The 12815-nt window shown below is 41.3% G+C and overlaps 1 protein-coding gene across 8 annotated transcripts in view; it reads left to right on the top strand.

The window, feature by feature from the left end:
• The window catches only part of adgrb1a (adhesion G protein-coupled receptor B1a), a 549195-nt gene that overhangs the window by 432609 nt on the left and 103771 nt on the right, over positions 1 to 12815 (top strand). For all 8 annotated transcript variants that reach the window (XM_055633873.1, XM_055633875.1, XM_055633876.1 and 5 more), the window contains 2 exons: positions 2374 to 2524; positions 10395 to 10464. In XM_055633873.1, the coding sequence (XP_055489848.1) occupies positions 2374 to 2524; positions 10395 to 10464 (221 nt within the window). The remainder of the gene's footprint in view (positions 1 to 2373; positions 2525 to 10394; positions 10465 to 12815) is intronic.

Below are 12815 nucleotides of genomic sequence, written 5' to 3'. Positions count from 1 at the left end.
GAGATGTTAAATAGAGATCATGTCTCTTGGATAAATGCAAGTAGTCCAATGAAGAAAAGCAGAGCAATCTCCTGCTTCAAACAAGTATCTCTCAGGCAACATCAAGAAGAGATGATTTTCTTCATTATTTTTAAGCAAATATGTTGCTGAACTTCCTTAAAATTACAATATAACTCTTAAACAAATAAACACACTGCAATTAAAGAACTGTAGGACAATCCTAAATTCACAAAAGGTTCTGTACAAACACAATTCAGTGTTTTACATTTGCCTTATCCCACAGAATCTAACTTAAGGACTTCATTTTCGGAGGACAGTGCATTTTACAATAATGGCACACCCTCAGACTAGTTGTGGAGCTTTGATTTCATTTATGTGCTCTATTTCTAGTCTCAAGTCACCACCTTTTTTACTCTGAAGGGAGCTTATCCATCCAAAGCCATCATTGACTTTCCTTGTTATTTAAGTTAATACTGACTCAAGAATGAAATCTATCACTTCCTTGGAACAATAGGCAGATTGTTATGATCATATTTTTAAAGTGACTCACAGACTGTAGTACTTAAAAAAATGATTTCTGTTGAACCAAATTTAATAATTTTAAGAAAATCACAACCGTCAAATTGGGAGTGTATCGCTTTTGCTTCACAAATGTTTTATAATCAAGGATCTTATTGAATAGCGTTTATGTAGTAAAACCCCCGTAATCTAATTTACCCTGTAGGATTGAACCTGTTCAGTTGAATAATTTCAGACAGTTTCTTGACTTGTTCTCTGCTTCCGTGCCCTAAGACTCGACACCTGCTAATAGCAGAGATTGCTGTGCAATGTGTTTCTTTCAAAATAACTCTTACAATCGAATAGCTTCAAAATGACATTGACCTGAATGCATTGTGCACTGACAGATTTGGCACTTCCACTCTGTATTTAAGCTGTTATTTCACTGTTTCAGTTGTCTTACTGACCAAGGCTCTGGTGTTCCAACAAAAGCATCTAGAGATTTGTGCTGTCATGCTCCATCAGTCTATTGTGTCAGCTGGTCAATTGTTGTGAAATGTTGAAAGTTATTGTCAATTTATATTGAAAAAGTCAAATTGGCCCACTGGCAAACTATTACTTCCTTCAAAATACATATTGGGTAGCACAGTGGTGCAGAGGTAGAATTGCTGCTTCACAGCACCATACACCGGGGTTCTATCTTGACTGTTTGGAGTATACACATTCTCCCTGAGACCACGTGTGTTTTTTTCTCCGGGTGCTCCGGTTCCCTCCGACATTCCAAAGACCTGTAGGTTTGTGAGTTAATTGACATGTAAATTGTCCCTGAACGTTTCAGGGGTTCAAAGACAATACCATTTCAGAATATCTCTTTGATTAATTTAGTTTTAGTCCTTGCCATATTTGTTGATATATGCCAAAATGAAAATTGCCCATGGCACCTTGGTGCGAATTGAATGTGAATGGTACTTTCCATGTCTCAGGAGTGTTCATGATGATTTGGCGATGCTGCTTGTGTACCTTGGGATATTATGGAAAATAAGTTGAATTTAATGGAAATTAAGTTGAATTTTATGGAAAATAACAAACAGAACTCTGCAAAGGATAGGCACTTCAAATGCCTGGGTTAGGTAGGAACAGTGAATTAAAATTATCCTGTGTCAACGTTTTGGTAGGGATGACACTGCGGCAGATCTATCTTCCTGGAAGATTTAACAAGGAATCAAGAACGTATAGATCTCATTAACTTTACGACGAGAGCAGGGGCTCCATAATGATACCTATGTGTTGAGAATGAATCAACTGATCTTTCTGCAAGCAGTCACAAATATTGCCTTGGCCAAGAGCATGCCTTTCCACGTGAGAATTTCCATAGGAAGTGCACAATCACAGCAAATTCCTGAATGGAGAGCTTAATGGGATTTCAACCACTGGTAATTATTTTCCCAAATGGATTTCAGTGAAGATTGAAACTGGGTTCTGGGATTTTTAGTAAAGACTGAACAATGCACCAAAATATTTTGCACAAAAATAAATGCTGGAAACATTCTGCAGATCAGCATCTGTGGAAAGTGAAACAGAGTCAGCCTTTCATATGAACTGCTGAGGTATCAACTGTTTCTTTCCCTGTAGATGGTGCCTGAACTGTCTACTCTTCCTGACATTTTCTGTTTTGATATTTATGGCTTTATTGGGAAGGGCGCGGTGATTAGTTCGCATCACTTCAACTTAAGGAATATCCAGGAAGGTCAGAATTGCCCAGCTGATTACATGATGTCCAGAATGCAAAATAAGGGTTTCTGTCAATGGAAGAGTGATTTTGTGGGTTTGGATTAGTGTGTTTACTAGTCGTTGTTTCTTCGCTTTTCTTGACAGGTGGTCTGTACCCTTGTGGCCGCATTTCTGCATTTCTTCTTCCTGTCATCTTTCTGCTGGGTGTTGACAGAGGCCTGGCAGTCGTACATGGCCGTCACAGGAAGATTACGAAACCGAATCATTCGGAAGCGCTTTCTTTGTCTTGGATGGGGTTAGTAGCACACCTTTACCTGGTATAAGTGGGAAATATGATCAAGTCTTTGTCCTACCCTTTTTCGTCTTCTATTGCCATTTTACATGGTGGCCCTCTCTCATTCAGTGTCCTGAGAGGCTGAGGAACGAACATTGAGTAGATTTACTTGTTGCTAAAGGGTGCTTTAATGTTCAATGTTCACAGATTGCAGTTTAATTGACCAGGAGCCTCTTGCCTCTCACAGCTGATGTTACTTCCAAGAAGACTGTGAATGGTGCCCTATTTTAGTTAATCTTTTGGGAAAGAAGCTGGGTTCCTGAGTAATTTCAAAGTGATTCAAAGACTTCTGGCTCCATCAGGAAGCAGTCATTCAAATTGCGCAAGTATGTTTAGTTCATTTTAGTTTGCGATACAGTGTGGAAACAGGCCCTTCGGTCCACTGCCTTCACACTGACCAACTGCCTTCACACTGACTGACCCATTCACTTGTTATATCCTACATGCCAGGGACAATTTATAGAAGCCAATTAATCTACAAACCTGCACGACTTTAGATGTCGCAGGAAACCAGAGCACCCAGAGAAAACCCACATGCCCACACTGAGAACATGCAAACTCTGTACATACAGCACTCGTAGTCAGGGTCAAACTCGGGTCTCTAGTGCTGTAAGGCAGCAACTCTACCGCTGTGCTTCCCTATGTGTGAGCATGAATTTTAGTTTTTCTGGCCGTGGACATCTATCAGATGTGGACGAATTATGATAGCAGGGATTATCTTAAGATAAATCTTGAATATTCACACCTCAGAAGATCATTTGACATTGATTCTTTCTGGCTTTCGTAAGGATAATTCAAATAGCCCCATTGTCAATCTCTTTTACTGTAGCCCTGAGTTTTCTTTCAAGATCTTATCCCACTGCTTTTTGAAAGCCGCAGTTAAATCTATATACACCAGTCTTGATCAGTCCGATCCAGATCAAAGATAATCACTACACAACAAAGTTTCACTTCATATCTCAGCTGAATCTTGAGGAGAGCAACAGGAACATTTTATATTCTTCTGAACCTTGAAAGGATAAGGCTGACACAACGGTAGAGTTGCTGCCTAACAGCACCAGGGACCCAGGTTCGATCCTGACCATGTTTGCTGTTTGTATGTTCTCCCTATAACCACGAGGTTTTCTTCAGGTGCTCCGGTTTCCCCCCAAATTCCAAAGATGTGCAGGACTGCAGGTTAATTGACTTCTTAAATTATCCCTAGTGTGTAGGATAGAACTAGTGTATGGGTAATTGCTGGTCAGCATGGACTCGGTGAGGGTTTCCACTCTGTATCTCTGAAGTAAACTAACAAAACTAAACTAATTGGATGCATCCTTTTATTGTTTAATATTTATAAGTTCATGTGGTGCTGTCAGCTCCTGTTAATGTTTTTGCTTGTATGATTAAGGCACTGTTTGAGACAAGAATAACAAAGTAAGTGGACTGCCTGTTGCGACCAGCTGAAACATTACGTATCTCATCCAGACTTTATTATTATTCTTTGGGAGGGTTTTTTCATTTCAGGCTGTGCTTTTGGAAGCATTAAGTAGCTGACACAAACCTGCGTTCATGGTTTCAGTGTTATCCTTTGAACAAATTTAAGTTAAGCAAGGCATACAAATATGAACATATGCATTTTGTGGAGTTGGCCATGCGGCCCCTTTAACTGGCTTCATTAATAATATCCTCTCCTCAGCAATCCCTCCCACAGCTGCTCACCTTTCACTTTTTTCCACTGGAAACTGTCTGCCTCTGCCATAAAATAATATACAAAGACAACGATTCAATACGTTTTGAGGAAGAGAGTTCCAAGGTATCATTACTCTCTAAGGACTCAGTACTCACCACACTCCCATCTTAAAAGAGCAATATTATTTGTTAGTTGTAGATGGTCCCATGAAAAACATTCTCTTCATGTCTAACCTGTCGATATCCATTCTCTCATTTCTCATTCTCTCACATTCTAACCTCGTGTGTCCAGTTATTCTGTGTGAGACAATCAACTTGTTCCATGTGAGAGTCTCGTAACCTTTCTCTCAGCTGCCTTCTACGTATTTATTTATTTCCTTAAATAAGCGACCATTGTTGTACACATTACTTACTTTGTTATTTCATCAGTACCCTATATAATTGATGCATAACCTATCTACTGTTGTATCCTATTCCCTTACAATAGACAACCACATTCTTTTAAATTTCCTAATTACTTGCTTCACCCGCAAGATAGCCTTTTGAGTATCATGCATTTGGCCACCCAGATCAGAGCTCTTCATTTGCTCACCATTTAATTTTTCCTGTCAATGTGTGCAGTTTCTCCATTTGCCAGATTTTTGTATGCCTAATGATTTATCTCCCTTTGTATACATATCTCTTCACATCTTGTTTTTCCGAGATGTCTAAATTTCCTCGTAATAAAGTCTTTTTACATTTCTAGTCAGCCGTGTCCTGTCCTTCACCAGTTTTTTTAGTTCCTTATTGATTTCTTAGGTACTCTTTGCTGTTATTCCATCCAATTCTGTTGCTTGCCACCAGTCTCAGCACAATTATACATTTTTTTCTTTATTGTGACTCAATTTATAACTCTGTCAGTAACCACAAACGATTTGTCTTTCTCATTGAACTGGATCTGCTCTGCTTATTCTGGATAATCCCCTTAAATAGCTGGATTGACTTGACTTGTATTGAACAGCAGGATGGACTTGACAAACTTTGTCCCGCCTCCACATCTTTTCCAACTATCCCCCTCTACACCAATTAGTCTGAAAAAGGGTCCCGATCCAAAACATCATTTAACCATGTCCTCCAGAGATGCTGCCTGACCCGCTGATTCACTCCAGCACTTCCTTTTTCCCTAATGTGAATGTGTATGTTCACTTTAGGCAGCTCTGTTTAGATGCAACCTTATGTCGTGTGACTTTGTCTCTTTAAAATTCTAGGCTTGGCTCCATCCTTCTCTGCAGAAAACATGTTCTTTTTATTCATTTATATACTTATGCGACTATAACCCAATAGAGATTGTGTGAAGTGCAGGAAATAAGTTGATCTTTCTTTCTGTCATGCCTCACATTATCTACTGCTTTCTTACAACACATAAGGAAGCCATTTACAGCTCGCAGCAGATTCCCATCAATCCTATTCCCCTCACATGCCCATCAACTCCATCCTAGTTCTCCTGCCACCCACCTGACCAAGGGTGATTGACCTGAGCCAATTAATGTTCTGGCTGACATGTCTTTGCGATGTGGGTGGAAACTACAACGCTTGGTGGAAACGCAGGCAGTTGCACAGAGAGCGTGCACACTCCACAGTCAGCACTGTAGGCAAGTTGCTGGAGCTGTGAGGCATCAGCACTACCTGCTGCCCAGTGCTATCTGTTTTATAGATCCAAATGTGACGAAAGATTGCAATTTGGATTAGAAATCACTGATCACGTATTTTCAGGAAATGGACACAGGCATAGACGACATGGTGCATTAAAAGAGCGATGATGTAGTTGAGTTTGTTCCATCGTTACACTGGGTAAACCCCATTGCTTTTCACTTTGCTGCCTCTTCCCAGTCTTTGTCCCAACCCTTGCAGGACCAATGATAGCTTCTTAGTGCCGGTAGGTACTGCAGATGATGGTTTACACCAAAAATAGACACAAAATGCTGGAGTAACTCAGCAGTCAGGCAGCATCTTGGGAGAGAAGGAAGGGGCGATGTTTTGGGTCGAGAAGAAGGGTTTCAATCGGAAACGTCACCCATTCCTTCTCTCCAGAGATGCTGCCTGTCCTGCTAAGTTACTCCAGCATTTTGTGTCTACTTTCTCAGCGTCCCTCCTCTCTAACAGCAGATCTCATGTTCACAGGTTAAAATAAAATACTGTTACAAACCAAACCTGCTATGTATTTGTCTTGCTAATTGATTTGCATCCTAAGGATTAACCAAGAATTAACCAAGCACTAAAATCTTAGATTAATGCTCTCTGTGGAGTGTATGGGGATTGTGTGGTGATTTTATAATCTCTCTTGCACACAGGGAAAATAAAAAGCCTTGAGACCAGTAGAAAGTTGAAAGTATTTGATTTGAAGGAAAAGGCAAATGCTGAAATAGCATAACCTTTGAAAATAATAAAATCTTGAAATATTTCACACCAGGAGGAAACCAGTGGGTATATTCAGAGTCTATGCCAGCCCTTTGGCAGATATAACCAGTGAACCAGCCTTCCATGCATATTCATATCCCAGTGATTATTTTACCTCCGTATTTATTCTAGTTCCTTTGAAGCCCACTTAGTTTAATTTAGTTTAGAGATACAGCACGGAAACAGGCCCTTCAGCCCACCGTCACCGACTGCGCTGAACAGCGATCACTGCAAACTAACGCTATCCTACAAACACTAGGGCCGATTTACAAATTTACTAAGCCAATTAGCCTACAAACCTGTACGTCTTTGAGTGTCAGGGGAAACCGGAGCTCCTGGAGAAAACCCACTCGGGTCACAGGGAGAACAGGCAGACTACAGACAGACATGACCCATAGTCAGGATCAAACCCGGGTCCCTGGCTCTGTACGGCAACAACTCTAGTGCTGTGCCACCTTGCTGCCCCAAGAATGACTCTTGAATGTGTGCCTGTATCCATTTGTAGGAAATACACTCTAATCCACCCATTGAAGGAAAAAAAATCCTCCTGCCACCTTTTGCAATTTACTTACATTTGAGCTCCCTGGTTTCGACACCTCAACCATTGAATAACAATCTAGGGGGTACCATTGTGTAGTGGTTTAGTTGCTGGATTGGCAGCAAGTCCTGGGTCATTGATTTAGGGCAGCGGTTATAATTCTACCACGCCAAGTAGGGAATTGAAATATGAACATTAAATCTGGATTTCTTTTATTTAAAAAAAAACAGGAAGTAGGAAGCTATTCGACTGTCATAAAAAATCACTAGATAGACACAAAAAGCTGGAGTAACTAAGCGGGACAGGCAGCATCTGTAGATAGAAGCAACGGATGAAGTTTCGGATCGAGACACTTCTGCAGACTGAAAATCATGGGAAAGGGAATTGAGAGATATAGATGATGATGTGGAGAGATATAGAACAATGAATGAAAGATATGCAAAACAGTAAATGATGATAAAGGAAACAGGCCATTGTTAGCTGTTTGTTGGGTAAGAACCAGAAGCTGATGCGACTGGGTTGTGGAGGGATGGAGAGAGAGGGAATGCAGGGGCTACTTGAAGTTAGAGAAATCCATACTCCTACCACTGGGTTGTCAGCTGCTCAAGCGAAACATGAGATGCTGTAGTTCCAGTTTGCGTGTAGCCTCACTGTGTCATGTAGGAGGCCTAGGACAGAGAGGTCAGTGTGAGAATGGGAAGGAGAATTAAAGTGTTTAACAACTGGGAGATCAAGTACGTCCAGGCGGGCTGAGCGAAGGTGTTCAGGGAATCGGCCACCCAGTCTATGTTTGATATCTCCGATGTATAAGAGTCCACATCTTGAACAACTGATACAGTAGATGAGGTGAAAGTGAACCTCTGCCTAACCTGAAAGGACTGTCGGGGTCCCCCCCGATAGAGTTGAGGGAGAAGGTATGGGGACAGGTGTTGCATCTCCTGTGGTTGCACGGGAAGGCACCTGGGGAGGGGGTGGTTTGTGTGGGAAGGGAGTTGCGGAAGGAATGGTCTCTGCGGAAGGAGGAAAGGGGTGGAGATGGGAAGATGTGACTAGAGACGGGATCCCGTTGGAGGTGGCGAAAATGTCGGAGGATTATGTGTTGTATGCGACGACTGATGGAGTGAAAGGTAAGGACTACAGGGACTCTGTCTCTGTTGTGACCAGAGGGAGGGGGAGCAAGGGCGGACGGAACTGCAGGGTGGGTATGGGCAGTAAATGTCAGCTTTGCCAGTGCCATCGAAATCTGGTGAGCAATGAAACAAAACTTACAAAACATGTCTTTTGTGTCTCTCTTTGGTTTAACGCCAAATTGATTTTTAAATATCTTGACCAAACTCCTCATTATCTGTGGTTGAAGAAGAGGAATCACGGTTTCTTCAGTCAAACTATATAACTGAAATGCCTTATCCCTAATCAGTAGCTTTAAATCTTGTCTCTATTTTCTAACTGGTTTCGGCATCCTTCTTAAAATGTACTGGGGCCAATTTTCCAACGAGACCTGGAGAGAATTAAGAGAGACATCAACTTGTCAGTACCTCTGAGTGGGAGTTGGACTACATTGAGGGTTAGCGCAAAAGCCAGAACTTTGTGTATCAGGTGAATCGATAGATCACAAAGTTGTAATATGGGAGTTGATAATTAACAAACAGTCGCAGCTTATTTGCTGCTGAATTTAATGCCTCCAAGCACTTCGAATGAGTTAATGGCGCAGGGCACCTGGGCTTGCTGGCTGTTTAGCTTTGTAAGTTATGCTGTGATTAATGGAAGCTTGTACTATCTTGTTCATAGATGTACCAACACTGACATTGGCATCAATTAATTTAGACACTGAGAATTTTAATTTAGATTTATTATTGTCATGTTCACAAAAGCTTTAGTTCAAACTAGACTAGGTGCAGCCACATTGGGCCATGTCCCCAAAGCAATATTCCACCACTCACCCATAGCCCACAACTGCGCATGCACGGCTGAGGGGATCCCATTGTGATGCCAGAGATCAAGGTTGTGAACCGAGTCACCCAACCCTTCCCCAACTGTGCCTCACCATCTCTCTTCCTACCCTTATCCTCCTCCATTCCCGCTCATCCCCCAGTACTCCCTCCTCCTCCTCTTCACTTTCCTTTCCCCTCTCCTCCTCCCCTCCCACCCTCACGTCTCCCTCCCTTTCCTTCCCCCTGCCCTCAGTCACTCCCTCTCTCCCTACATAACCCCTCTCAACTCCCCACCCCCCTCCTCTTCCTCTATCTCCCTGCTCCCCACCTCATCTTCCTACCTATCCCACTCCACCACTCTCGCTCCTCACCTCCCACACTGCCCTCTTCTCCCTCTATCCCCCACTCCCTACCTCCCCCATTCACCCGCCTCACCTCCCCCACTTTCCCCTCCCTCTCCCCTCCCTACCCCCCTCCTCTCCCTCGAAAACTGCTCCCCCACTCCTCACCTCCCCCCATCTCAACCCCCTCAATAAAAGTCGCGTTTTTTAAAAATGAAACCTCCCGCCTATCACACCCCACCCCCCCACCGTGAAAATTGTGTTTTTTTTAATGAAATTCTGAATGAAATTCGCATTTTTTTGTTAAAATACCCTAAACACAATGTTACCTGTTAATAAAAATGTATGAATTTGATTAAAACGGAGTTATTTTGATTTTTTAATGTAAATGAGATTCGGGATCCCATTGTGACGTCGAACACGGCTGGCGGCAAAGTGGTTTGAAAAATATTTTTTGTAAAGTTTAAAATGTCAATAACATGTAAAATATAACATCAATCTGAACAAAACTTGTTTATTTTATATCACAGGACAATGGTGAGTAAAGTTGGAGCACTATCGTGTACCGTTTTGGCGGGGTTTTGGAATATCATGCATATAAAGAAACAGAGTTTCTGTAATATATAGATGCTATCCAAACATATCAGATATACATGAATACAATCTAGCCAAATAATACATTAGATGAAACGCACCTGAAATTCAACAGACTGTGATAAAACACTTTAAAGCCTCAGTCCCACTTACGTGTCCTTGGCAATTATGAAGCATTCGATATTCTTCACAATATTATGCGTTTTGATATTTGGTATATATTCCAGTGAAATTATGAGAGTTATTGTGGTCACGTAAGTGGCTCATTTTGAAAGCACCATGATTCTCGTCATACTTATATTGCCTTTATTTCATTTTAGGACTTCCAGCCCTTGTTGTAGCAACATCTGTTGGATTCACCAAATCGAAGGGATACGGCACAGTAAATTAGTAAGTTGGCAATGGCACCATAAATACTTTGTTAATAGGTGTGTGACTATCTTTCAACAATGTTTAAGGAAGATGCTGTGGCACAGCAAGTAAAGTTACTGCCTTACAGTCCCAGTGACCCTGGTTTGACCCTGACCTCCGATGTTACTTGTGTGGAATTTAACGTTCTTCCAAAGACTATATAAATTTCCGATAGGTACAATAGACCATAGAGTTGTACAGCACAGAAGTCACAGCACACTATTCCAATGCCAACCTGTTTGCCCATCTGTGTGTTTCCCACTTGCCTGCATTATGCCATTATTCTTCTATGCTTTGCTTACTTAAGTGCCTATCTATATATCTCTGACTTCTTTCTACATCCTAAAGATGTGTGAGTTGCCAGATTAATTGACAACTATAAATTGTCCCCAATGTGTTGGTGAGTGGTAGAACATAGAAGGGTGATGGGAATGTGAGGAGAATACAATTAGATAAGTGCATGATGTGTGCTGGATGGTTGACGTGGTCCTTTTGGGCTGAAGGGCTGTTCATCCTTGCTTTGCTTTCTCTTAGTCCCTCTCAGTGAAGACATAGTCATTCATTCTCGTGTTTTAAATTCACCATGATTCTTACCTCTTGCTGCTACCTCTCCCTACCTTTTGCAGTCAGCGAGCCTTTGTCTTTGGGTAGTTATTCAATAGCTGGCATCAGTCTGTGCTGCATTTTGGTTACTCTTCAATATTTATTATGAAGGCTCATCTGTATTGATGCTGCGTAGGTTCACCAGGTTAATTCGCGGGATGGTAGGATGAGAGAGGATCTTATAGAAACATATAACATTCAAAAGGGATTGGACAGGCTAGATGCAGGGAAAATGTTCCCAATGTTGGGGGAAGTCCAGAACCAGGGGTCACAGTTTAAGAATAAGGGGTAGGCCATTTAGGACTGAGATGAGGAAAAAAAAATTTCACCCAGAGAGTTGTGAATCTGTGGAATTCTCTGTCATTGAAGACAGTGGAGGCCACTTTACTGGATGTTTTCAAGAATTAAATTTAGCTCTTAAGGCTAAAGGCATCAAGGGATATGGGGAAAAAGTGGGAATGGGGTACTGATTTTAGATGATCAGCCATGATCATATTGAATGGCGGTGCTGGCTCGAAGAGCCGAATGGCCAACTCCAGCACCTATTCTATGTTTCTATATGTTTAGAGGCGGCAGTGGTAGAGTTGTTGCCTTACAGCGCCAGAGATCCAGGTTCGATCCTGACTACCGGTGCTGTTTGTATGGAGTGTATCCCTTCTCCCTGTGACTGCGTGGGTTTGCTCCAGGTGAGAGGGGTCTGACAGTCAATTTAATGGAGTATATTTACCCCTAATTTAGTCTATCAGAACAATCTTTTTGGGGGAAAAAATTCTGCCTGCCTGACATTATTCAGGGGAGATTGATAATGTGGATGAAACCACATGCACGTCTTCACATAAGTGTTTTGGTGATAACTTAAGTAATGAGAATGGTAGTTTAAGATTTCAGATTTGGGTAGGATATCTTTGAAATCATTGCCTGTTATTTATTATTTTGTTTACTTTAATAAAGAGTGGGGATTTGTATTTCAAAAGTAACTTGCTGATATCTGGCAGGTGTGCATGCAACGAAGAGAACTAGGTTGAATTATATCTCAGCACATAATTTTTACATATGGCTTAAAGATAGGGTGTTAACTACCCCCATTTTTATTGAATGCTGACCAATCCCTGGATTTGCTGTTTGAGTTTCAAAAATTAAAGAAAGGACCCTGATGTTTCTTGAAGTGATATATGTGGGAGGAAGTAGAGTTTGGCACCAGCTACCCGTAACCTTTTAGTTAAGACTTCTGATCGAGAAGCAGTTGTAATCGACACTGATGATCTTTAGGGAAAAATTATAGAGATCTGAGATAGAGCTGACTGCAGGTATTATGAGATTTATGCATAAATTACAGAGGATTTATTCATAATCATATAGGAGGATGACTGCTGATAACAAATATGGAAACATTTGTCCTTGGTGTCAGATCATATAACATTAGATCATATTGCTTGGGTTTAGAGATAGTCATCCCCATTCCAACATTGCTGGGAAGCTACCTTTCTCTTCCATGCAGTGGACCACACCTCTCTTTAATTGTTAGTTTCAACTTAGAATGGAGATCATATCTGAAGCATATGCACTTCTTTAAATAGTTAAATGGACTAACAGATGGGATGGAGCAAACTGATTGTTCTGGTATCAGGGTTCTGTTATTAATGGTGGATTAAGCATTTAATGTGTTTATGGATATAAATGTATTAAATATTTATTACATGATGACTCAATTTCTGGGTGTAATTTTA

This window comes from Leucoraja erinacea, chromosome 4 (assembly GCF_028641065.1).
Source record: "Leucoraja erinacea ecotype New England chromosome 4, Leri_hhj_1, whole genome shotgun sequence".
In the NCBI taxonomy this organism is placed as follows: domain Eukaryota; kingdom Metazoa; phylum Chordata; class Chondrichthyes; order Rajiformes; family Rajidae; genus Leucoraja; species Leucoraja erinaceus.
This window is presented reverse-complemented; position numbering and strand designations above follow the sequence as displayed.